The sequence below is a fragment of the Anarrhichthys ocellatus genome, unplaced genomic scaffold (genome assembly GCF_004355925.1).
Source record: "Anarrhichthys ocellatus isolate YVR2014 unplaced genomic scaffold, GSC_Weel_1.0 scaffold72, whole genome shotgun sequence".
Classification (NCBI taxonomy): domain Eukaryota; kingdom Metazoa; phylum Chordata; class Actinopteri; order Perciformes; family Anarhichadidae; genus Anarrhichthys; species Anarrhichthys ocellatus.
The window spans coordinates 1,150,457-1,174,935 of NW_022280102.1; the positions used below are offsets into that span (position 1 = coordinate 1,150,457).

General features: G+C 40.0%; 3 protein-coding genes across 7 annotated transcripts; 1 reads left to right on the forward strand and 2 right to left on the reverse strand.

Moving 5' to 3' along the window:
• The first annotated feature begins 3,630 nt into the window (after positions 1 to 3,630).
• dixdc1a (DIX domain containing 1a) lies at positions 3,631 to 13,153 on the forward strand. 4 transcript variants are annotated; one of them, XM_031873540.1, is made up of 16 exons: positions 3,631 to 3,737; positions 3,851 to 4,030; positions 7,616 to 7,764; positions 7,878 to 8,023; positions 9,374 to 9,463; positions 9,635 to 9,688; positions 9,788 to 9,838; positions 10,121 to 10,225; positions 10,330 to 10,383; positions 10,481 to 10,573; positions 10,989 to 11,066; positions 11,317 to 11,478; positions 11,638 to 11,704; positions 11,906 to 12,014; positions 12,260 to 12,368; positions 12,593 to 13,153. In XM_031873540.1, the coding sequence occupies exons 2-16, from the start codon at positions 4,008 to 4,010 to the stop codon at positions 12,674 to 12,676; spliced, it is 1,374 nt and encodes a 457-aa protein (XP_031729400.1). In that variant the 5' UTR covers positions 3,631 to 3,737; positions 3,851 to 4,007; the 3' UTR covers positions 12,677 to 13,153. The 4 variants fall into 4 exon arrangements, with proteins under 4 accessions (XP_031729400.1, XP_031729399.1, XP_031729403.1 ...); XM_031873539.1 differs by having other exon boundaries at positions 3,631 to 4,030; XM_031873543.1 differs by having other exon boundaries at positions 3,631 to 4,030; positions 10,481 to 10,558.
• Positions 13,154 to 13,394: 241 nt separating this feature from the next.
• Positions 13,395 to 15,870, reverse strand: pih1d2 (PIH1 domain containing 2). 2 transcript variants are annotated; one of them, XM_031873546.1, is made up of 5 exons: positions 15,494 to 15,870; positions 14,581 to 14,707; positions 14,275 to 14,505; positions 13,864 to 14,138; positions 13,395 to 13,713 (listed from the first exon to the last, which is right to left on the reverse strand). In XM_031873546.1, exons 1-5 carry the CDS (start codon positions 15,674 to 15,676, stop codon positions 13,579 to 13,581), a joined length of 951 nt encoding a protein of 316 aa, XP_031729406.1. In that variant the 5' UTR covers positions 15,677 to 15,870; the 3' UTR covers positions 13,395 to 13,578. The 2 variants fall into 2 exon arrangements, with proteins under 2 accessions (XP_031729406.1, XP_031729405.1); XM_031873545.1 differs by having other exon boundaries at positions 14,581 to 14,710; positions 15,494 to 15,869.
• A 137-nt stretch (positions 15,871 to 16,007) lies between these two features.
• tmprss5 (transmembrane serine protease 5) lies at positions 16,008 to 21,758 on the reverse strand. Its single transcript, XM_031873544.1, has 13 exons — positions 21,676 to 21,758; positions 20,866 to 21,004; positions 20,430 to 20,510; positions 19,740 to 19,853; positions 19,225 to 19,360; positions 18,883 to 18,996; positions 18,746 to 18,789; positions 18,410 to 18,572; positions 18,081 to 18,265; positions 17,511 to 17,609; positions 17,254 to 17,396; positions 16,959 to 17,111; positions 16,008 to 16,175 (listed from the first exon to the last, which is right to left on the reverse strand). Exons 1-13 carry the CDS (start codon positions 21,676 to 21,678, stop codon positions 16,167 to 16,169), a joined length of 1,383 nt encoding a protein of 460 aa, XP_031729404.1. The 5' UTR covers positions 21,679 to 21,758; the 3' UTR covers positions 16,008 to 16,166.
• Between the last annotated feature and the right edge of the window lie 2,721 nt (positions 21,759 to 24,479).

The following is a 24,479-nucleotide window of genomic DNA, read 5'->3' on the forward strand; positions in this document are numbered from 1 at the left end:
TGCCTTTATAGGCAGATTACACTTTATTAAAGCTGCTGCTCATCCGCACAAGTAAGCTACAGCATTTCACCAGACGGAGCTGCTTGAGCCACAATATCACGCTGACAGAAACAGGCGTGTTTTTGAACTGAAAACCTTGTTGGATTTAGTTTGTTTCTTCTCAGCTGTGTGCATTCCCCCCCCCCCCCCCCCCCAAGACATTTGATGCTTACTTTGGATGGTTCAAATTCTGACACCACTGTAGACAACAAATCATAGACGACTGATCAACTTAAAAACGTTCCCTTTTTTAGGGAGGAAGTATCTTTTTAAAGTTATTTTCTCTCAAAATAGATAATTGGTTCAAACTTCACGAATGGATCCCTTTTAGTCTTTGTTGATTCACACAAGTCAAACCAGATTTGAAGCAGAAAACAACGGTCAACATTTACTGTAACAACAAGCGTGACAATTCTTGTATATTAAAGCTGCAGAAGAGTCCATTAATCAGTGATTTAAAGTGATCAACTTCATACCAAGTACTGTACATAAGCACAGTTTTGAGGTACTTTGATGTTCATGAGATTTCTAATTTCTGTGACTTGACAGTTCTACAACATTTTAATGTTAGTTATTCACAAGGGAAGAACACCAACAGCCGCTTTTTTTACTGCATAGTTCATACTTTTACTTTTAATTTCAAGAAGGATCGATTTGCTGAGAAGTTGTTTTATATTGTTATTGCTGCTGAATACTTCTTCCACCACTGGCATTTATTACCTTTGAGTGTATTTTTAATCAAATATTTTGTGGTTGTTAGTGAGCAATTAAAGCAAGATATATTAAATATTTGTTGACAGATATCAATGGAATTTGGTGGAAGTATTTGTATTTAGATCTGAGACCAAGTGGATCCAGGATTAATATAATATAGGGCATTCTTGATTTATTTTTTTCTATTAATTATTATACTTAACTAACTCAAACAAAAAGTCATGTTCACATGATGTTGCAACTTTTCCAAACATTTTCTGTTAAGATGTTAAGATGTTATGATATTAAAATGTCGGAGGTTATGCAACCTTGTCAGAATATGACCTCTGAGTGCTTAATAAGATAATTGTAGAGCAGATTAGTTACTTTCACAATGGCAACTATTTAATCAAAATCAGAATCAGAAACTGTTTATTGCCAAACGTTACACAAGGAATTTGGTTCGGGGATTTGGTGCGTAATGCACAAATATGTTTGGACAAAGGCTGATTTATAATGACAGCGACTAGATTTCAATCATCTTCCACTCTCTCCAGTGTTATCTCCCAACAATAAACCTAAACAGCCACAGACTTCTTTTCTAAATTGCATTTGACATCAAATATGTATGGATGTAATTCTCAGGGACAGAATCTTATCAGTCTGTGGACTGTGGTGCTTCATGCACATCTGTCTGAAGGTCACTGAAAAAAAAAGATGGGTAAATCTTGTTTCATAGATGTCACAATTTCCAATCAGAATCCATGGTGACCATGCAAACAATCTGTTCTATTTTAGCTGCTCTCATTTGATTTACAAATTTGCCGATTGCATGCTGCCCTTGTGGTAAACTGGCTTTCTTCTCACCACCTGGATCCCCAGTGGTAGAGTGACTTTCCCGCCACACTTTGAACAGCAAAGTCAATCCTCATCATCCACGCATGAATAGAATATTGTCTGTCCAAAAACCACTTTGTTTCCCTCAATTCCCTCAGTCACATCTTGGTCTGCTAAATCTTCTTCATCTGCCTGTCCTGTACCTGAGTTTGTCCTTGTCTCTTTAAAATTTGAGCAAAAACATCCAAAGAATAGAAATGAGTGCAAAAGAAACAGTTGCAATTTGAAGGCTGTTTTGGGAAAGGTTTTTCAAGATTGAATTTGCCAAACTGATATTACAGTAACACTTTACTAGCAGCTCCGTCTGCCCAATATTCCTTAGTCTTTGGTAACATAAACGGACTTGTTTTTCTTTAGTGTTTGGATAAAGCTCCTTTGAATTTAGCTATGTAATCCTCCTTCCATAAAATACATAGATGTACTTTGATTCACATGCATTGTCAGACATTTTTGTTTTGTTTTGCCCGCACAGGAAAAAAGCTGTAAAGTTACAGTGATCCTGATGTGAAGAGTATTGTTAATATAAGTGACAATTATATAGCCTATAAGCACTGCTTATTATTGTGATGTCATAAAAACATCAACAGGATTTGAAACTAACACATAACAACATCCTGTAATAGTTTAGGTTATTAATAATGTATAATCGTTTTTAATTGTATTATAGATCATAAATACCGCATGTACATGTTATATCTCAGCCACTAAAGCAAAACATATTATTTTCACTGTTATTCCATTAAACGTGTTTGTATTTACATTATTTTGGCAGTCCTATTTCACTAAGTGCGCTGACAAAATAGGGTAGGAATACAACGCATAGATAGACTATTCATTCTTCTTCTTAGCTTTTAAACAATTTGTGTCCTTTCATCCATTGAATAAAACTAGTGACCCTAATGTGAGGCGTATTATTAAATCATCTAACCATTCTTGCCTATGCTTTTTGATCTTCATACAGTTTAAATCTAATGCTGCGTTCGTCTGATGGTCGATATACATACCAATGGCTTTGTAATATCGCTCCACGGTAAAGTATAGCTCATTAAAGCATATGTTGATGGTGCTCATACAAATTTAAGACTGTCATTCTCTTCTGGGCAGAACTGCAAGCTCCTCCTGAGAGACCTATTTCACATTCTTACTGATGACACCAGCAACATTTCTAACAGCTTAATGGCAGTGTGCTCAGCCAACACGCCTTTCAAAAGAGTACTTAACACAAGCAGCGCATGTCATAGAAAACCTTTTGTTTCTGTTGCCTGCTGCTCAAATTATAAATCTGACACTTTTTACATTTTGGTTTAATCTGATGGCTCTAATGTGTCAGGGCATTCTCTCTATAACTTTTTTTTAAGGCTTTCTGTCACAATTGCAGTAACAATACCGAAAGAGCTGTAATTGTAGGCTCATGTATACAGTCTATAAATACCATTTCTGTTTGCTTATTTCCAAGTAACTCTACACTTCCTGTGTGAATCTATCATTAAATTCGGACACGTTTTGGCTTGCATGGTATGTTGGTATGCAAGCCTGAGATTTTGTGAAAAAGAAAACAAACAGATTTTCAGGTCTCTCTGTCAATCCACATGTTGGTTCTGATTGTAGCTGCAGTGACACACAGCACACAAAAAAAGCAAAGGGAAGGGGGAGACAAGGAGAAAATCTCCCATCCCCTCCTTCTTGTGAAAGGAGAGAGCAGTAAGGAAAGAAGGCAGGAGGAATGAAGAAGAGGGGGAGGGTAAACACAGCCAGACAGAGCCATGTCTGACAACCACGCTCACTGAAAAAAAGGAAGGACTGCTGCTACAGAGCCAGTGCGTCCGAGCAGAAGAGAAAAGGGGGGAAGGAGGGAGGGCAGAGGGAATAAATGCAAAAAGACCGGCAGAGGAAAAAAGGGTGCACAAGAGCTGCATCAGTTCTCCTCCGCAGGGAACAAAAAACATTGTGTTTGTGAATGGAAGCTGGTGAGCTCAAGCACAAGGCGAGTGCAATGAGAAACCAGGCAGAATTTGGTCGCTGGTGCTGCTGAGCACCAATCCTCTCTCCCTCTGTCTCTCTCTCTGTCACTCTCTCTGTCACTCTCTGCCAGCTAGGACTGAGCCTTGGTATGATTTAGGGGACCGGTTTAAGGCTTTTGATTAAGATTTGGAGCTTTACGTTTTTAGGAATATGCTGCTGGAGAGGATTTGAACGTGCTGTTATTTGTGATTGAACACAGTGTGCGACGTGGAGACGCCTCCGGTTGCTGCTTTCAGGGCTACTCCCCTCCTTGCTGTCTCTGGCATTGTTTGGGCTATGGTCCTGACTGAGCTGCAGAGCATCACCCAGATGCGGGGCTACGGCTGTATGGGGGGGTTAAGCTTGTAAACACCAGCATGGGAGCCAAGCAGATGAAATGGTAAGTTTATGTGTGGCTGTTTATTTTATGTTAATATATTAACAGTATGTCAATCCAGGCTGCTATCTGAGTGCATCAGTGGCATATATATAAATGCAGGAGACTATACTTCATCCTAATCATCTAGATGTTGGTCTCAGTCTACTGTAGTAATGCATTTCACTGTAAGAATATGGCTTTATACCCTAACCGTGCAGGTTATTGTCCACAGTGTTTACAGTGCAGTAGGTGTGGGTGTGTCCCTGTCTGTGTGAGCTGAGCTGCTATTGCCTAGCAACCACTGTCTAACTTCCATTACTGGCTCTTGTTGCCATGATTTGCATGAAGATCATACATTTCAAATTATATTATAACAAATACAAGATGATTTTTTTCTACACTTAAATGGGGCTCGCTTTTGGACTGTGAACATATTTTAAAAAGTCGTAATTTTTGTCTAGATTTGGTAGCATTTAAGCTATCTGTCAGCTACTATAATGAACTAGTCCTTTAAATCAGCCTCTAACTGGTTAATGTATTAAATGGTCATGCAGAAGAAGTACACGAAGACACTTCAGTAAAAGTACTTAACCATAATGTAAAAATACTCAATTACATGTAAACGTCCTGCATTTAAAATCCTACTTAAACAAAAGTACATAAGTATTATCAGCCAAATGTACTTTATGTATCACAGGTTGTCAATGATATATTATTTTAGGAAACATTACAAGGTTATTGATACTGATGCTTTAATGGGTAACCAACATGTTACACTTGTAGCTGGCCCAGGTGGAGCTAGTTTTAAACACTTTATATGTAGTTCAGTATTTTAGCGTGTGCTTCCCAGCTTACATGTCAGGATAAAAAAAGTCAAGATAACAATAACAATATGATGCAAATGATGTGTAATCTAAAACATATACATTATATACGATGCTAACATTTAAATGATGTTAACAGTATGGATCACACGGTAGGGATCAGTCTGGTGGGGTTGCATATCGATATACGTATGTACAATATCAGATCAGAAGTATAAGTAGTGTAAGAGTACATGGTTAGATGTTTATTATTATGTCCATGATATTGCACTGAATGTCCCATTAGGCCCCAATGAGTCAATTTTATACAGCGTCAAATCACAACAGAAGTCATCTCGAGACACATTCCAGTCACTTGTAAGGAGTTGAGGAGTAATGATGTAAAAATCCGATGTGGTAAAGGAGAGAAAGTAATCCAGAGAGATAAGAGGATATTACCTCCAATAAACCTCTTTGATACTCACAAAGTTATTGAAATGAAACCATCTGAGAAGTTTAGAGGGTAAATCTCTCTTTAACAGAACTGCTAACAATTCAGAGACATCTGAAACATGACAAGAGGCCCCGAGCAGACACTGCTTTTTAGATATAAGGAGTCGCCGTAAGCATGAGTTTAATCTTTAACAAAGCATGGTATTTTATAAGTTATCATCTGTTTTTTAATGTAAAATCTTGATCTGAGAATTAACCTACAAAAAAACTACAGCTGTTAGATAAATGTAGTGGAGTAAAAAGTACAATATTTCCCTCTGAAGTGTAGAGAAGCAGAAGTATAATGCAGCATAGAATAGAAATAGAAACAAGTAAAGTACCTCAAACCTGCAATTAAACACGTTACTATAGTAAATGTACTTGTAACTTTCCACCACTGCTGATGAAGCTATGGTAATCTGTTGCACTGAGGCTCATCTCAAATCCTAGTGCTTAATCTTTGGTTTAACCCATATTTTCCTAATCTGCCTGTTCTTTTGGTGCAACAGATAGCAGGGAGCATCTAAAATGAATTTGTTAGTTTATTGAACTGCTGCACGCTGAGACAATGATAGAGGGTATCTTGATAATGTCATTGTCTGCAGTGACAAGATTAGTTGAAGGCAGCTGCTTTGATCCCCTTTCCTGAAACACTCAGAGATAATCACAGCAGCATCCGATAAGACACTCACTTCAGGTTTTTATGTGACCTGGTGCAATTGATCTTTCTGAAAAAGAAGAAGCTGGAAGAACAAAACTATCAGAAGTTTCTCAGTGTGGTGTTTATGTTTCATGTGAATAAACTCTCTTAATTTAAAATCTTAAATGATATCTTTATACTTGCTAATTTCGCCGTGATAGCAGCAGGATAGCAATGTCAGTCTGTCAGTCGGATCACCACTTAATGTAGGTTCAGACTAAAATATCTCAACAACTAGATAAATTGCGGTGAAATGTGGAACAGATATCCATGGTCCCCAGATGATCAATCAATATAACTTCGTAGTTCCACCTCAAGGTTGACATTTGGGTTTTTTCTTGAAATGTTTCAACAGCTATTGGATGGATTGTCATGAAATTTGGTTTAGACTTTCCTCTCTGGGTGAATTGAAATAACTTTGGTGTTCCTTTAACTTTACATCTAGTGTCATCAAGTCCAATTTTTTACTGGTCCAATTTTACTGGTATTTTATGACCAAATACCTGCAAAACATTCCCATCAGCCTCACCTGCACTTTGTGTTTGGGTATTATCATGCTAACGGACTAAACTAAGTTGTGCCTCACAAAGCTGCTAGCACGGCTGTAGACTCCTAGCCTCGTTTCCATATTTTGTGGGTAGCTGGGAGACAGAACTATACTACAATTATTCCATAAATAAGCAACGTGAACTCTAAAGGGTGAGGGAAAAATACAAGTGTTACGGTTAACTGTCTGTTGTGATATTTACTTGAGCTAATGCTATTAGATAAGCTGAAAATCTCATCCGCTACCATCTAAATCTCACTGCAAATGTATGGGAACAACATGTCTAACCGAGCAAATGCGATCCCTCAGGACATTCTTTGGTTTCTAAACACAGTTTTATCCCACAGTTAAGTCCACAGTTATTTTTTTCCCTCTTAGTTTTTTAGGCCTCGGGAGCAGGGTGATGAATTGTGATGCTTCTCTATTCCTTCTCTAGCAAGGAGTTTAGATCCATTTCCGCAGAGGCAGGCTTGTTGTTGTTTTCCCATGCAGACACAGAAGGGAAACAGAAGGAATCCCACGTTAAAGGACCATGCATAATACCATAGGTCACAGGTCAAAGTAGCTGTATCTAATTTCTACAAACACTGCAGAGTGAAGATGACAGCCGGCCTCTACCTCAGGCAGCAGGAGATGCTCTCAAAAAAACACAAGGACCCAGCCACTCAGAAATCATAGGAGCATTATGTTTTGAAATGATTGCCAAAGGGGGAGCAAACTATGTGAAGAATTTCCTGTGGGATAAATGACACAGTTGCATGTATTCATGCTTCTTCTGTGTATCTTCTAAACAGGTCTCTATCCTGTTCTGTCGTGTGTTTTCATTAAGTGTCTGTGATACACTGTTTATTATAGGCATTGTGTGTTTAAAAACCAGTATGGTTAAAAATCCTTCGCCCAGATGTGATTAATTCAGATTTTGTATGCTCTTTGGGGAGTTATTAAAGCGTATATATATCCATTTTATGTTACTGGGTTTATTTATTGCCATTTGGCAAGGCTGCAAGCACACACACACACACACACACACACTCATTCCTGCCTGTGCCCACCATCTGTTTCAGCCTCAGCTCAGCCAGCCCTGCTCACTCCCCCAAAGAGGAGTATGTTATCACCCATTCCGCTGACGCCCCAAAAGAAGAAACACTCCACGATCAGTGTGACGACCAGGGGGATGACAAATCTGAGCTGACAGAGAAGAAATCTGTCACAGGTTGGTTGGCTGCACATCAACTCTTATAGAGCAAGATACAATGCAATGAATCCCTACAAAGAAAAAAAAGAAGCTCCCTTGCTTCATCTCCCCTGTACCTCTCTTCCTTTCAGAGGATGTGTCTCTGTGTGGATTGTGTCCCTCCCTCGGGTACAATGTGCAGGAGGAAGAGAAGTCCTGGGAGGAGCAGCTGGATGCCCACCAGGAGCAGCTGGAGAAGGAGATGCAGGAGGCCAGGAGGATGGTGTTCCGCCTACAGGTACGTCCTGGTGATGACACTTAAAAACCCAACCACTGCATCTTTAATATGAGCACGCTGACAGAAGGCACAGAGACTGCAGATGTACCAGAGGGAGGTAACAGCTCAAATATAGCACACGGTTTAAATAGATTCAATAAAATGCTAAAAGTATATTCAAATAACGAAGAAACAAATCAACACCAGACTGACCTGAATTGGCAGAGAAAAGACATGTTACATCCCTGTCAAAATTTCTACTTGGGGTACATCAAGGCATTCGGTGATCACCAGATGTACTCACGAGACCTTTATTTGTCTATTTTAATTTGACACTATTTATAAACTGCTGGTCGGACTGACAATCTAATCTCTTTGATTCCACTGTTAAATCAATATTACCAATATGAATATGTGTCTGTGAAATAATACTTATATAAAAGTATATGGTGCCTTTATTATTACTATTATATATTATTATTATTATTATATTGTCCATATGATCACCATACAGTATATCTAAATACAAATTAATAGACAATGAGAGTATTTTGGCATGTATGGAGTCGTTCCTTGTTTTCAGTCATATTTTGTCATGTTGGTGGTGCAACTAAAGCAACACTGTGCAGTATTTACAAATAGACGTGGGAGGTGACTTTACTCAAATAACCTTTCCTTCCCACTACACACTACTGTTCGTCATGTAATGTCCAAAACCAATGCAATGCTTATGCTAATGTGACCAGGGATGTCTTACTATTTGTCTTCCTGGGGTCCAAATTAGTTAAACACGTGTGTGATTTTATATATTCGATCCTAACGTCTGTTGATCCGTACCTCTGAATCACCACTCGTAGCTCGTATTCATTCAGTAATTAAAATGGATGAAGTTAAGCAAAATAAACAGTAAATAAACAGTGATGCTTGGTGTCAAGTAATTGATACCAAACTCTGAGTAAATGCAACACATTAAGAAGAAGAAAATAATAAAAGATGATAAGAAAACCCATCACCAATTTTGATTATTCAGTCTGATTATCAAGGTGCAATTTGTGTATGTAGCTGTGTACTGTTGATCTGTTTATCACTGCTGAGCAGGTGATAGGCTGAATTATGTGTGTACTCCTGCAGGCTATTCAATATTATTTCAATTTATTGCAGTTTAGACAAGTTAAATTTACTGACTTTATTAGCTGAGATGGGAACCTTATAGCGCAGCCAAGTATGAATATCCCAAACGGCTGGATTTATAAATATAAATACATAAATAAATCAGGCTTCTCTGCCATGTTTATTTAATTATGGCTGCTTACAGGCCTTCACTCTGTGTGTCTATATATGTATGTGTGTGTGTGTGTATTTTGTCCTCAGGCGTTGCTACTCCATGGCTCCCTCCCCGAAGAGGACCAGGATGGATCTGTGAGCTTCGGAGATAACCGGGCGAACGCCGAACAGCAGCTGGTACGGTGCCCTCTCTCTGCTAACTCGAGAAACCAACACTTGCTCGTTACTCTGTGTGAAGTGTCAGAATCAGCCCTTCTGTTGTGACGATGTTTGCAGCCATCGCTCCTCTCATTCGCTCCGACATTTTTCCGTTAATAATCACGCCGCTTATTCCCTCTTCCTTTGAAGGTTCTCTTCCGCAGTCGTCTGGACCAAAGCACGGAGGAAGCCCTTGATCTCAAGGTACAGTTGATAAATGTAATTAGGTTTAATATAGATGAGCTGCCTTACAAGCAAAGAATCCCCTCCTCTAATGCCTCTTTTCATTTGTGTGGCTCTTAGAGGGAACTCCTGAGGAACAAACAGGAGGCACGCCACCTTCAGGCCATCAAGGTAAACCTCTTACTCGAATTTTGTTCCTTTGTGTGTGGATTGAAACGGATTAAAGGATATAATTCAATCTATTCCACTCTTGCACTATCTATCCCAAAATGATGATACTATGGCACACTATGTATATACGTATGTATGTATGGATTTTTTTTCCCCATTTTTTATAATGATAATAAAGTTTAGAGGAGGGTGAATGCCGTCAATGAGATACAGGAGGATGTAGCGTATCTGCATGCAGGTCTTCTCTGGACATTTCTTTGATCTCCCTCTCTTTCTCATTAGGATGCTTTACAGCAGCGCCTGGCAGTGCAGGAGGATGCTGTGCTGCAGCTAAAGCAGGAACTACTGAGGTGCAACATGGCCAAAGATCAGCTGGAAGGGGAAAATGTGAGATTTCCGTTTGACACAATAAGATATTTGACTTGCTTGACCTGTGGATGCAGAGAGCAATATAACACTCATATATCATAAGCCGATATGTCTGTTCGCAGGTAGAGCTCAAACACAGGCTGAGTGAACGGAACAAATTACTTGGTGAATATGAGGTATCGTCTTTTATTTTTTTTATACATCAGGCCTTCTTTGGATACATGCATGTGTATATATGCAGACTTATTTCAGCCATCTTTCTTGTGACAATAGCAGCAGCTCGGGAGGAAGGACAGAATACTGCAGCAACAGCAGCAAAAGCTTGATGATGCTCAACATAAAGCACATGAGGTCAGCTTTGGACGGGTAGGGATCATGATACGTTTCAAGGGCTTCAACAGTGTAATGTACGTTTGGATGTAAATGATACATGTAATATTGAAATTAGTTAATTTTATAACATTTAGAACCAAGGTTACAAGGTTCACCATACATAGTAATATAAGATAACAGAAATAAAGAGGTGATTCAAATAAAGACAATCATGTAAAAACTCTTCAATAAAAGTACATTTTAAAAGGAGATTTAATGGATAAGGTTGATTGTATTCTGCATTTTTGTTATTTTCTCCGCAATTTCCCAAAACAGCTAGGCACTGTTGTTTTTTAGCAAACTTTGCACAAACAGACAAGTCATTTGTTGATAATAACATAGCTATAGAATAACACCGGCATCATCCGCCTTATTTACATATTCAAATGTATTGTGCTCCATTTTGCAGTCATTCAGGAGTGAAAGCGGTGGTTACAGTAACTCGGTGGCTTCAACATCTCCTGCAGCATTCCAACACAGTGCACCAGTACGTAGGCTTTTATATTTCAGTCTTTAATCAATACTATCAACTGCTGTTTATCGTGTCTATACATTTAACATTTAAAGTATTATAACTTTGAATTAGTGAATCTCTTAATTTTGACCCTCCATGAGTATTTTTATCAAACCTTCAATTTTTATGTATATTTTTATTGTCTTGTGGGAAAATGGGCTTCCATAGTTCTTGCCTTTTAATGTAAAAAAAGGACTACATTTATAGAAGCTGTTTGTCCCAGGGGGAAGAGCTGCAGCTGGTCAGGGAGGCACTGCGCAGTTTGAGGGATAGCTTTTCTGGCCATGACCCCCAACATCACACCCTAGACACCTTGGAGCAGGGCATGGCCAGTCTCATGGACCGATTACACACTGTGGACAGCCAACGCAGACAGGACAGAGGGGTATGCACTCTCACACACACACACACACAGACACACACACACACAACCATTTAGTGTGAATAAATCTTAAAAAGTAGCAACACATCTGTTACCTGATGAGTGAGTCAACTACAAATGCGCATGCAACTGTTTACCATGAGTAATGGTTTCTTCCTCTAGGAGGAATTCAAATCACCAGGACGCAGAGCCAACCCGACAGACCGCGACTCCTGGCCGCAGAGCTCAAGTGAGACAAACAAAATCCTTGTTGTTTGTTTAGGATTTGTCATCCTCTGCAACATCTCAACCCTGGCTGTTAAATCCAATTGTGCCGTACTATTACACTGCTATGTATGGAGGGGGCATTATTGGTTCTGAGGCTATAGAGCCAGTTTACACACACTGGTTGTGAATAACAGTGTTTGTTGTTTTCTGTGATTATTTCCAGAAATGGCGCACTCACTCAGCAGCCCGGGACTGGACAGCACCATCTCCACTAAAGTGCTCTACTTCACTGATCGCTCGCTCACTCCATTTCTGATTAACATCCCAAAAAGGTGAAAATAAAGACACTTTATATAACAGTGGTATTGTTTGTTCCCTCACTGTAGAGTGCATTCATTTTAAGCAAATTGCTGTTTTGGTTGGAGCTGCATGCAGACCACACATGGCTTGATTCTGGCATGAACTGAGCTTCATATAGATTCAGTATTTGTGCTGGTTAAATGTTTATTCTGGAAAGGCTTAATGTCTCTGTGGGTGTATGTGTGCATATATCATAACTGATGGTGTGCTCTTACAGGCTGGGTGAGGTGACACTGCGAGACTTCAAGGCCGCTGTGGATAGACAAGGCAGTTTCAGATACCACTTCAAGGCCCTCGACCCAGAGTTTGGCACAGTGAAAGAGGAGGTAGGCGTGGGAGTAAAATTATAGCCACTACTTCTTTCAACTCCAGCAGGCAAATATAAAATGGCAGTTCTGGAGTAAGATATGCTAATAATAGCCTAGGCTGTGCTGTACTTCAAAACACTGCAGGAGGACCGAGTAGTCATTTTCAGTTTCTGTCCAGACCTTTGTACGTTGTAGATGAGAGTGGTTCTTAGATATGTAAATGTTGGATGTTGGCTGTTCAGGTATTCCAGGATGGTGCAGTCGTGCCTGGCTGGGAAGGGAAGATTGTAGCGTGGGTGGAGGAGGACCACGGAGAGAGGAGGTAGAGCCCAAATACCACAGATCACCACTACAAACCTCAGTTGTTCTCACTGGACCAGGATTTCACTGAAAATACTTGTGATGCCATAATAGAAAAGTATAATGCTACTAACCGGGACCAATGGATAAACACCATTTTGTTACAAAACAATGTTTTAAAAGTGAATGTTTCATGTGAAGAATTTGACTTGACATTGGAGTGCCACTTTTTTTTTGAGGGGTATTGTGTGCAGCTCTAAATGAATTTGTTAAACTACCAATTAATGGTCAGTAATGCGATACTGGAAGCTGAAAATGAAAGAAATTGCGATTTACAGTAAATATCATGTTTTAAGTTGTGCTCTAAAAATCTGTTACCAGTTCATAGTATGCAAACCTTGAAATAAAAGTGTTTAGTGACATTTGTCACACGTTCCAGATTGCCAAATACTGATGTTGTTCTGCATCAATTTTGATGTTTTATTAAACCGAATTATCGCATGGATCATTTTGTTGTCAATTATTCCCCGGGCGTACAGTAATGACACTGTACACCAGCCCCTAGCCATTATACACCTCCACTCATACACCCACACATTTATAAACAAACCCCACAGATTGTCATTTATGTCAATTATTTTTTGGGTTGAGAAATTACATTTGCTGTTGCAGATCAACCCACACAGCACAAAGGGACACAGTGGAATATTCGTTTCAGTAAAAACATCATTTTGGATTTGGGAGCAGATCAGTTTAATGTTTGCTGGAGTTTTGAGGCAGAGCATGAGTCGATATGTAGTGTAATGTGTTCACAAGACTTTTTACATTACATAGCAGGAATTAAGTTTATTTCGGTTATTTACTTTGAGGTATTCCCAGCACAACCGATAACCTCTGTGTTAATTTGTTTCTCTATATAGGCTAATAGTTAGAAAACATCCACTCTCAGAGTAAGCCTTCGTGTTTTCTTATTAAAAATGGCGTACGCAGTGTCTTCAATCACAGTTTTGGGGAGTTCCAAAAGCAAATAGTAGACATCCTCCACTTCCAGTAAGACGTCGTCCTGTAGAGAAAGATACACACAGCACACTGTTTGACTCATAAATGTAGAAAGAAGCTTGTGTATTTTTTATGACATCCAACTACGCAATGACACACATTGGATCCTAAAGTGGTTCATTATAACTGTTCGAGGGAGTGTGTAACAGCTAACCTTGGAGATTCTCAGCTGGCACTCTGACATGGAGCAAACCTTTGGCAGATCCACTGTCAGCTCCATGCTCTGAGCAACTCCTACTGTATCGGTCTTCACCTCAAGTTGATACTCTGGCTTCTGAGGCTGCACAAATGTAGTTGAGATGACCTGGATCAAATCCTTCTTTTTGTGCTCTGCGGGTCTGGAGATAATTTGGGCTGCCGGCTCCTTGTGTTGTTTCTCAGACCGTAGAGAGGAGATTTGCTGCAGAAGGGCAGCAGGGTTCTGACTAGCTGTAAAAGGAACACTATGGATTATAAAAGACTATGGTAGAAGGTTAAAGATGATACACCTACAGCAGAAAAGGGAAATAGTTCCATCTTAAAGGGCTTGTAGCAGCTTATCGAGGTGTAAAACTTATTGCTCTACCTGTGTCTGGTTGTCTGGAGGTGTTGGGCCACTGCCGAAACCCAAGCCGGCGGTGCACGTCATCTGGGCTGCTTTTTGGGCTACAGCTGACGACTGTGTACTGCTGAGATAAACTCATCCCATGCTGCTGCTGGGCAAAGCTCAGGGCCAGCATGTATACTTCTGTTTTGTCTTTCTTACTTGCCTGTAGCACTGCAGGGTTTAATGCCACATCCAACACAGAGTACCAGCCTGCGGAGGAAAAACACAACACATTTTCTTTTTCTGATGTAACAACTTGTGATGCAGCACAGCTTTGTCATTTACTTTGACCTTCATGTGTGTCTGTTTCCAGTGTTCCTGCACAAACTGGTAAAGGCATGCTGGGATCTTGAGGCGCAGGCACACGTTTCCAGCTGCATATGTTGATGTACAGCGACCCTTTCTTGGGCTCCTGCTGAGGACACAGATCAGCCGTCTGTCAAAACACACCCAATCTCTAAACTATAAACCCACACAGGTGTGACAACTTTTGTATTAAGGGGTAGATGCTTGTTGTTGGATTTTTTTTTAGCAAAAATGACAAAGAACTACTGGGTTTAGCTTCTGATTAGTGAATATTTTGGGGTTTTCTCACTGTTCTGTGACACTTAACTGAATATTTCTGGGTGTTATACTGTTGGTTGGACAGAATAAGACATCTTGAAATGTTTTAGAAACTTTGCTCGAGAAAATAATACTTAGATTAATAACCATATTGCCAAAAAATGCGACTCATACGTAAAATATTCTTCAGTTGAAACTTTATTTAACTGACAGGTGGATAGTACTTACATTAACCTGATAGACCTTTGTCACAAAGTTGTATTTATATAGCGCCAAATCATAACAGAAGTCATCTTTTCATAAAGACCACACTCTACAATATTATTTCCCAACATCAGCGATAACTTGCTTTTAACAGGCAGAAACCTCCAGCACAACGCTAGAGATTATGATAATAATATTCATTAAAAATCAACTCATATTCACTTACGCTAATAAAACATAATGTACCGTTATAATATAATTAATAATGGCTGCATGTCATGTTTGTGTCGATGCCAGGCGTTTTCTATGAGTCATTATGAGACACACCTGTGCTGTCCCTGCTTTGAAGTCAACTGTTTGTCGTGAGGAGTAATTTATTCACAGCTAAAGCAAATTGCTGACTACAGCCATTTATTGAAAGCTAACTCACCAGTATTTCAGTGCACAAACAAGAGTCGAGCTCAGGCGGTGCACAGAACTCAGCTCCTTCCTTCAGTTGTTTCTCCATGAACTTGCGGTAGGCTGCAGGGTCATCTTGAGAAAGATCATCCAGGATGGACCAGAACTGGTCCACTTGCTGAAACACGTCCCCTGTGCTGCCAGTGGAGAACATCTTAATGTGACACACAAGCTACTAGCGTTAGCTACTTAATGCTATAGTGAGGAGGAGTTAGAAAATCAGCTTGTCTAAAGGGTTACAAAATGGATTTTGTTGTTGAAATAGGCTCTAAAAGTAAAACACAACAAGCTTTCTGACTACTAGCTAACTAGCTAACAGCTTTCGCTAGCTTGGCTAATGTTTGTCAGTTGCTATGGAAACTTGATGAGAGGACACGTGCACACACAGAAGCCACCTGACAAGAAAAACACCGGACACAGTTTTTTATATAAGCCATAATTTATATTAAATACATGAAAAATATAACGTAAAAATGCATATTGACGTCTTCAGCCTGTCTTTATGTGTACATTCTTTAACGGACATGTAGAGTAAAAATATCAACGATGATTCAAATGTTTCAAACAGTAATGTAACAGACTGTCTCATGTTTGTCGTTCGGTTACAGTAATATCAGGAGCATCTTGTTGTGCTTCATGGGCCCTCAGTAACTCTGCGAAGAGAAACAGACATCATTAGCAAGCAGTGTAAAATCGACTTATAATCTATTGTAGGGTAGTTTCCAAATCATTCCTGTTGCTGATAATAGTCATTGTTATGTGTATGAAATGTATTTAGACTCTTTGATAAGTCTGCAGTGAAGTGAGAAATATTGTCATCTTTTACTCAAGTAAAATAAGATAGCAATGTAAAAGCACTGCATTATTTGTAAAAACCCTGCATTCAAAAGGTTTCTTAATCAGAAGAACAGCTGCATTATCTGCAAAATAACAAAACTAAAAGTACTGATACGGCAGCAGAATGACCCCCATCAATGTTATATATTGGGTTGTCTTTATTTTTGGATGCATTCTCACTGTTGGGTACTCTTTTTTTTTTAGAACTGTAATCTATCTTAAGTCAATTGAAAGAAAATTTGTCATGAACTATTATTCAATTTCATGTAAGATCATTTGATGGTTCCAGCTTCTTAAATAAAAGCCTTGCTGATTTTCTTTGCCTTATGATAGTAACCTGAATATCTTTGGGTTTTGGAGTGCTAGATGGTCAAAACAAGCATTTTAAGGATGTGGGCTCTGGGAAACTGTGAGGGGCTTTTTTTCCCCATTTTCTGGACAAATCCTTCAATCAATAAAATGATCTGCAGGTTAATCACTCATGAAAGCAGTTTTTAGTTGCAGTCCTAGTCTAATCCATAATGCATCATATTTTACAAGATGATCATATGTTTTGTATGTCATATCTTCATCTACAAAGTGTAAAAAGTCCTTTTTACCTCAATCATGTCATAGATCCAGCCCAAGAATTCGGCCACTTTGGTGTAAACTCCTGGATGGTTGGGCTCAGCACAGCCTGTCCCCCAGCTGACGACCCCTACCAGCCTCCACACATTTTCATCCTGGCAAACCAGAGGACCCCCACTGTCCCCCTAGAGAGGTAGGCAAAAAACACTGTTCACTGTTCAGACTCACCCAGGCTTCATTATGCCATTGTTTTTACCATGAACAAATTACACAAGAGAGAATCTTTAAAACGCCCTGCAAGGTAGTTTTTCAAAACATATATCTGACCTGGCATGCATCCACTTTCCCTTCTGTGTATCCTGCACAAAGCATCCGAGGCGTGATCTCTCCATTGTACATGCAGGAGCTGTTACACTTCTTTGTGCTTATTATGGGAACTGGCGCTTCTTTCAGAGTGTCAGGTGAGTGAACTGAGTGAGAAGACATGCAATTATTGCTGCTCTTTCAATACACTCTGTCATCATGTGTGAATTAGACTTGCAGTGGATGTAAATGTGTTCAAGAGCAGTGCTGTAGGGTCTTACCACCATCAGGCTGTGTGTATCCCCATCCAGAGATCCAGCACTGTGTACCCCCTGGAAGATCATAGTCGTACGGAGGCAAGCAAATGGGCCTAATTGTGTCTAGTTAGAGGGGACATTTACATAATAGCTCTGACAGGTTGGATACACGATTGTATGACTTTCATTTTATTACATATTTCCCTCTGTTATGGTTTTGTCTTGTAATGGGCTCCCTCACGTTAACCTTGTGCTATGTATGGATTCACAAGTCATTGTTATTTCATGACATGTAAGTGGATTTTGGTCCAATATGCAATGCATAATAATGCATGTGATGTGAAACCTCCAACTGAGAATTGTTTTTTTTAGGAAAGTAGGAGATATCTTGACATTTGCAATGATTGCTTATTCGTTATTAAAAGAGAAGGATATCACTTTTGTGGTGGTCTGATGGAGGTTTGTTTGCTGTAATGTGTCAGCATAATGAAATAAAACGGTAAATTGAGGCCGTAGTATTCCCATTGTGTTGTGTTTTTGCGAAGCTGCTATCTGTTTTGTGTGCAAAGCTTGTAATGAGCCTTCCATACTGACCTGAGAAATTGAGCGGGCTCCGCAGTTTCATCAGGGCTATATCACTGTCATGGCTCCTGTGGTTATAGTTCTTATTGTAAATGATCTTCTCCACAGCGTATCCTATGTGCTGAGCCATTTTAGCCGAGCTACGTGTGACAATACCAGCGTAGACCACCCAGCTGGATACCTGAGGTAGCCTGTAGCTGACATTTGACAAAAGAGAAGAAGAGGCAGATGCTGATAAGAGAGAATTGTTATGTGTCCAGTTTGGTGCAGCTATTAATGGCTGATTATTCTCCTTCGAGCGTGTAGCCCCAGACCTTTTAGTGTAAGGTCAGCTGTCTTACTTGTGCACACAATGGGCAGCTGTGACTACCCATTGACTGGTGATGATGGAGCCTCCGCAGGTGTGACGGTTGCTGTAGTAGAGGCTGACCTGCCAGGGCCACCTGCCCAGCGTGGCTTCGACTCCCCCGATTATCCTGGGCAGCTTCGCTCGTGTCCCACACTCTACTCAGAGATACATTCATCAAAAAGGATATGGATTGGTCAGAAAGTGCTGTAGCAAACAGCATCATAGTCTCTGTCCGATGCTGATGTCAAGCTTTTTTGTGAAGTATTTGTATGGAGCTGCAGGGCTTGGTGTTAGATGCAAAGTCAAACAAAAAGTTTAATTCGCTCACCAAAACATTGCAAAGCGATAACCTTCCCTGTGATACAGTTCCCCCTAAATGAAAATAAATTGTGTCACTCTGATGCAAAATGAATAAATCATTTTCTTTGCATCATTACGAGTGTGACGTCCGACAAAGTGCCTTACCTGACTTGCCACATATTTTCCAGATTGCTCTTGTGTTCTGAGGTAATTTGTATGAAGCCATCAGTATAATTTGGCCCAATATCAGTTAGATTCACTCCTTTATGCTCGGTCAGTCTGGGAAGAGAAAATATGCAAAATGGGGGACAGTGAGTGTGAAGATAATTCAGACTCGTAACGTGTGAAGCAAGATTGTAAAGGAGGTATTAGCAAATCATAAATCAGCTGAGCCTTCAACCTTGGTAAAGCAGGCTAAGATGAAACTAAAAGTTAGTGAGCGGGTACTCCAGTCTCAATCAGCGTAAAAGGGCTGAGGTAGTGTGTGATCCTGTCAGGAATGCAAACCTCAAAGAACCAAGCTGTCTGCAGACCAGCGTTCCCACTGAAGAGTTCCACCGCTCGTAGCACACTGGCAGCCAGGTGGGCAGCTTTCCCAGCTGAATCTCTAGGAGGGAGTTCTCTGGGCTGATTCTGTAAAACACTGAACCTGATTGATTGAAAATCCCTCCAGAGACAAGCTTTCAGTCAACAGTAATGAACAAGCTTCTTCTATGAGTGGAGCATGATTAGGAAAAACACAAGCATCTATGCTGATGTAGTCAATACAAACAGATCATTATGTGTGATGTTGTCATGTCAGTCAATGAGCATCTCTCGCAAGTGAACAAAAGGCAACAAGAAGCAGCTGTTGAATGGTAATTCTGCTACTGTTCAACTAAAAATCACTTCAAGGGTGAGCCATGACCCAGTATGATGAATCGCATAATAATGTGCAACCACACAGTCATGCACTGTTAATTCATAAATCAGCGAAACAAATGCCTGCCTCCTAACAAACAAAGACATGAGGAAACACAGACCTTTCCTGGGGTCAGAGGTAGAGATATCTTCTGTCACGTTGCAGAAAGGCGTCTCCTTTGTGTCCCCGAGTCCCACTGGACTTTGGGAGTAAGAAGGCCTCAGCAGAAGTTTCACTATATGTAGATAAAGATGAAGTTCATCCGTCTTTTAATTAGCCAGGGAGATAAGCAGCAGAAATGTGTTTGTTTTTATTAAATGTTGCCAGATTATCTGAATTAGTACCCAGAACACACAAGCCCTGTCTGGCAGAGCAATAAAACTGCACTCTGCAGAGAAGGATGCACGAAATATGTTCAAACCGAGGAGTTCTGGTGTTTAGTAAAAAGGTTCACGAAAACAATACTCTGCACAATCTTGTTTTATTTGTGCCTGTTGCAAAAGCTTCTCAAATAGGAAAATGGGCTGATCCGCCTTCGATAAATATATGTAAAATGTTTATTTTGTTTGTTTGAGAGTTGGTCAGATAAATCAAGCAATAATGACAATGACATGTTATAGCCCAATAACATTTTTTTTTTTAAGCCTTACAAAAGCTGATACTATATTGCCCTCATCCGTCGGGCTCTGCTGTGACCTGAAAAAGTACAGAAGCCTGAGTAGCTGTAACGAGACATTTTGAACATTCGTCTCCACTGTTCCTGGTTACAGTTAAGCTAATTCACTGATTCTGTCTCAACACAATGACTCACCTAGAAACCAGACACCTACAGCTAAGCCTCCCAGTAGTCCAACTGCACACACTGCTGCCAGCAGCCTCACCAGCCTGTGAGCTAAAGCAACAATTAAGAATGGAGTTAATGCCTCCGGATCCCAGATATGAGCTGAGAAGAATAATTACATGTCAACTGTTACATGCATAGTACATTAACACACCGCACCGAGACAGAGGCAGCTATATGCGATACATACATAACACTAAAGAGTTGAAAAGCAAATCTACACAGTGACATTTATAAAAAAAAGCACGTAATATTTTTCTGAACTGTAGATGGTTTGGTTTTAATTAGACTTGCCCTTTATATTTAGGGTAGCCTATTTTAACAGCTTTCAGGTTTTTTTGCACTCGTGATGCAAGATTGCTGTTGTACTGTTGTGCCCATTGGGTGGTGCACCACAGAAGCTTACCGTGACTCGTAGAGTGAATCCCTTTTAAGCATCTCCAGACTCCCCTGGTCCCTGCAACTCCTGCTGTTTTCTCTGAGTGTAAGGGATGGCTGACAGCCACCGGGTTCTCAATCACTGACAATGTGTCTTCATCAAGACTCTATAAGAAGTACGGTTAGCACGTCAGGCCTCATTTACAGCTTGTTCCTATTTGTTAGAATCTTGGCAAGTTTGCTTACTTGTGACAAAAACTACCTGCTGCCCCTAAACAGCAGTGCACCTGTCAGGCTCTGTCAGATTGAATTAGTAACACTGTAATCTAGAATATTAACCACCACTGACTGTCTGATGTATGGAGTCAGAGCAGTAGATGTGCACAGGTGTGTGTGTTGTACATCTCTTAAGTGTGCAAGGTACAATGAGCAAATTAAAGTCTGTTTTGCGTCTTGTACAACACATTTCATACAATTACAGTACAAAATCCATCTAAATAAATGGCAAAGCATCTGCTGTCTTGTATTACTGTGGCACTTGAGTGTAGCTAAGCATGTGCTTCTGGAGAAAGAATGAGCATGAGTTGCATATAGTGCAAGAGCACTTAAGAATTTCACAACAGCTGTGCAGCACAGGTCATTTGATGCACATGAAAAAAAAAAGCATGAGTAAATGTGACAGAAACAAGTGTGATACAGTTCTGAAGTGAAAGCTACAGGTGTAACAGCAGTTCCTGTAATTTGTGACGGTGCAGGTGACGCTGTGAGAGAGGTGTTGTCAGGATTGCATACGTTCCACCGATGGAACAAGGTGTCGTGAATATTTGGTCTTTCTTACCATGTTTTCCTTGGGTACAGTCCTGAGGAAAAAGCAGCGGTGTCCGTGCTCATCTGTAGGCCCGTGCTGGAGGCAGAGAGGTCCGTCCTGCTTGCAGTTGATGCACCATTTGCCATTTAACAGAATGCAACTCTGGATTTTCCCTTCACAAAGAGACAATGAGGTCAGCAGCAGTGCAGAGAATGAGACTGTTGTTTGTCCAGGGGGGTCATGGGGCCTGTTGAAGCAAGCTGAACCAGGTCTTTGTAGGGGGGGAGCATCTCCAGAGATACCTCCAAGCTGACTATTGATAGGACACCAGGTGTTGCTAGGTAACACTTTTTACTTGTGCCAAAAGATTGTCCATTTTCACCTGAGACTTGTTATTACCTGACAGTTTGTAGATTCTGTGAAAAGGTCATTATTGCAGATTGTTGAAAAGCCTCATATCATGTCAATCCCCATCATTTGGAATCCAAAGCTACCGTCTCTCAACACTCAAGAACAAAATTAAGTCTGTTCTGTCTGCCTGATGACAGATGAAACTTTCTCCTCTCTGCTCACCCTTTTAACCAGCTCATAATAATCATAATCAGTTTCTATCTATAGTATTTTTCTCTATTAGAAATATCGTCTTCATTTTAAGGCTTTAAAATTGAATAATTAATGGAATAATTAAGTCTATGAATAGTAAGAATAATTAATAACTCAGATGTGCTGGTTGAAAATGGTGAGCAAATTGTTTGAGAGCGATCAAAGCCTGTCTTCACATCACCTCTCAGACAAAACATAGCTGATTCAATTGGAAAGAAATTCATAATTTGATCCTTGTTGGTAAAATAATATATGATACAAAGGTTGTATATGTATCTCCCATATGCGTGGCGTGGGATTTGTCAGAGTCCAGGTGAAGGGAGCAACTGCCAGGAAGAAAATTCCTCCTCGTCCGACTGTCGAGGCCGAATCCAAGAAATGGCTCAGATCTATTTGTCTCATCTAATAAGAGCCATACGGAATTATTTGGAAATCAAACACAGAGTAATGAGCACTGCAGATTGCATGTGATGGAGCAACGACCAAAATACATATCACTAGGGTTGTGAGGTTAATAATGTTTGGTAATGTTAGCATTGTGCATAATTGTTCTTTTTAATAGGCAAACAGAGGAGCAAGGAGAACATAGCAGCTGTTTGGTCATTTTTAACAGGGATTTGATGTCTCCCTCTGCTGGTGAAACTTGTTTTCTCAGACAGCCAAGTCAACAGGGATTTACAGAGCTGCCTTTCAGTTTGTTAGAAAACATTTGCACCGTGGATAAATCAATTTTCATTCGGGGATCAGCATGTACCTGCATCAGTTCCTCCATAATGGTTATTTATCCCTCATGCATCCTTGTTTTGTAGCGTAATATGAAGTACCGGATATGGAAAAACTTGCCCTGGCCAAGTTTTTTAAATTATTCTTATTCTCTTTAAACTGTATGAATGTTGTGTTTTCCTCCTTTGTTCTTCCGCAGTGTTGCTTCATGATTTTAGAGGCAAACTCCTGTTTGCTGGTGAACAGTACTGGAAAGGTGGTGCCTATGATATACAGCAGGTATTTTACAATCATGTGGTAGTTTAATAGGTACACTGAGCTTAAACTGTCTTTTGCAACAGTCCTGTAATACATCCTGACTTCATCAAGGTTATAATGTTAAGTTTTTGTTGAAGCTTTCGAGTTCGTGGTGCTGTTGAATTGTTTTGAGTTATAGAATAAAAACGTGTAGGTTATCAAATATACTTCACTTGATGTTATAAGAAACAACCACAACTAGGCCAGTTAACTATTACTTCAGTATCTTAATGAGTAATTGTCCAGACAAACGATATAACACAAGCCATTATTTTAATGTTAATCTTTTGATAAAAAATTTCCGATAATAACAGTCACCTTGGTGTTACAGAGTGACAGAGGCCCAGTGTGGACGTCATACATGCAATGTGTTCATGTACCACAGTGCACTGTGGAGAGGCTGGCTGCAGCCCAGTTTGGAGTTGGACACCTCTCTGCTCAGAGGGTGAATCACTCTCCCTGTTTCGTGCAGTGAGATTTGATCAGCTTCACTCTTATCTCAGCCATTAGTACATTTGTCTCTGAGTGTCCAAACCTTCAACATCAGGTGCGGTCTCTACATGCTTGGAAATCCCACAGTAGACTCTAACTGAGCAGAAAAGAAGGAAGCTTCTTTTTTTAAAGTTTGGACAGCGTTTGCCTCAACACATTTTTTGACAAAGTCCAGCCCACCAAGGCATTTATCACTGACTCATTGATGTGTGGGCTTTCAAGAGAGTTGTGCCATTGATGCTGTTGACCGTGACCTCTCAGCAGAGGCTGCCATTAAGGGTTGGAGTTCCCACAGTTGCCCTATCGCACAACTTTGAGTAACCTTAACACCACCTCACATGTTCCAAATGTGTATATCTGAATGTATTTTAGACTCAATTTTTACCTTTTTCAAAGAAATAGTTCATTATTATGGAGAATACATTTCACTTTTGTGCTGAGTGATCTATACCACTTTTGTATTAGTCCATTAAATATGAAGCTACTGTCAGCCAGCAGTTTGAATAAGTTTATAAGCTAACCTGCCTCTGTCTATACCGAACAAAATCTACTTACCGGCACCTATAAAGCTTAACCTGCTGTATCTGGTTTGTTTAGTCTGGACATAAACACAAGTGAAAAGGACACATTTGTGGCTTAATGGGGGATGTAGGTGTGTCGTTTTACCTGAAATGCTAATCTAAACTGACAGACTGCTGGCACCAGCTTCATATTTAATG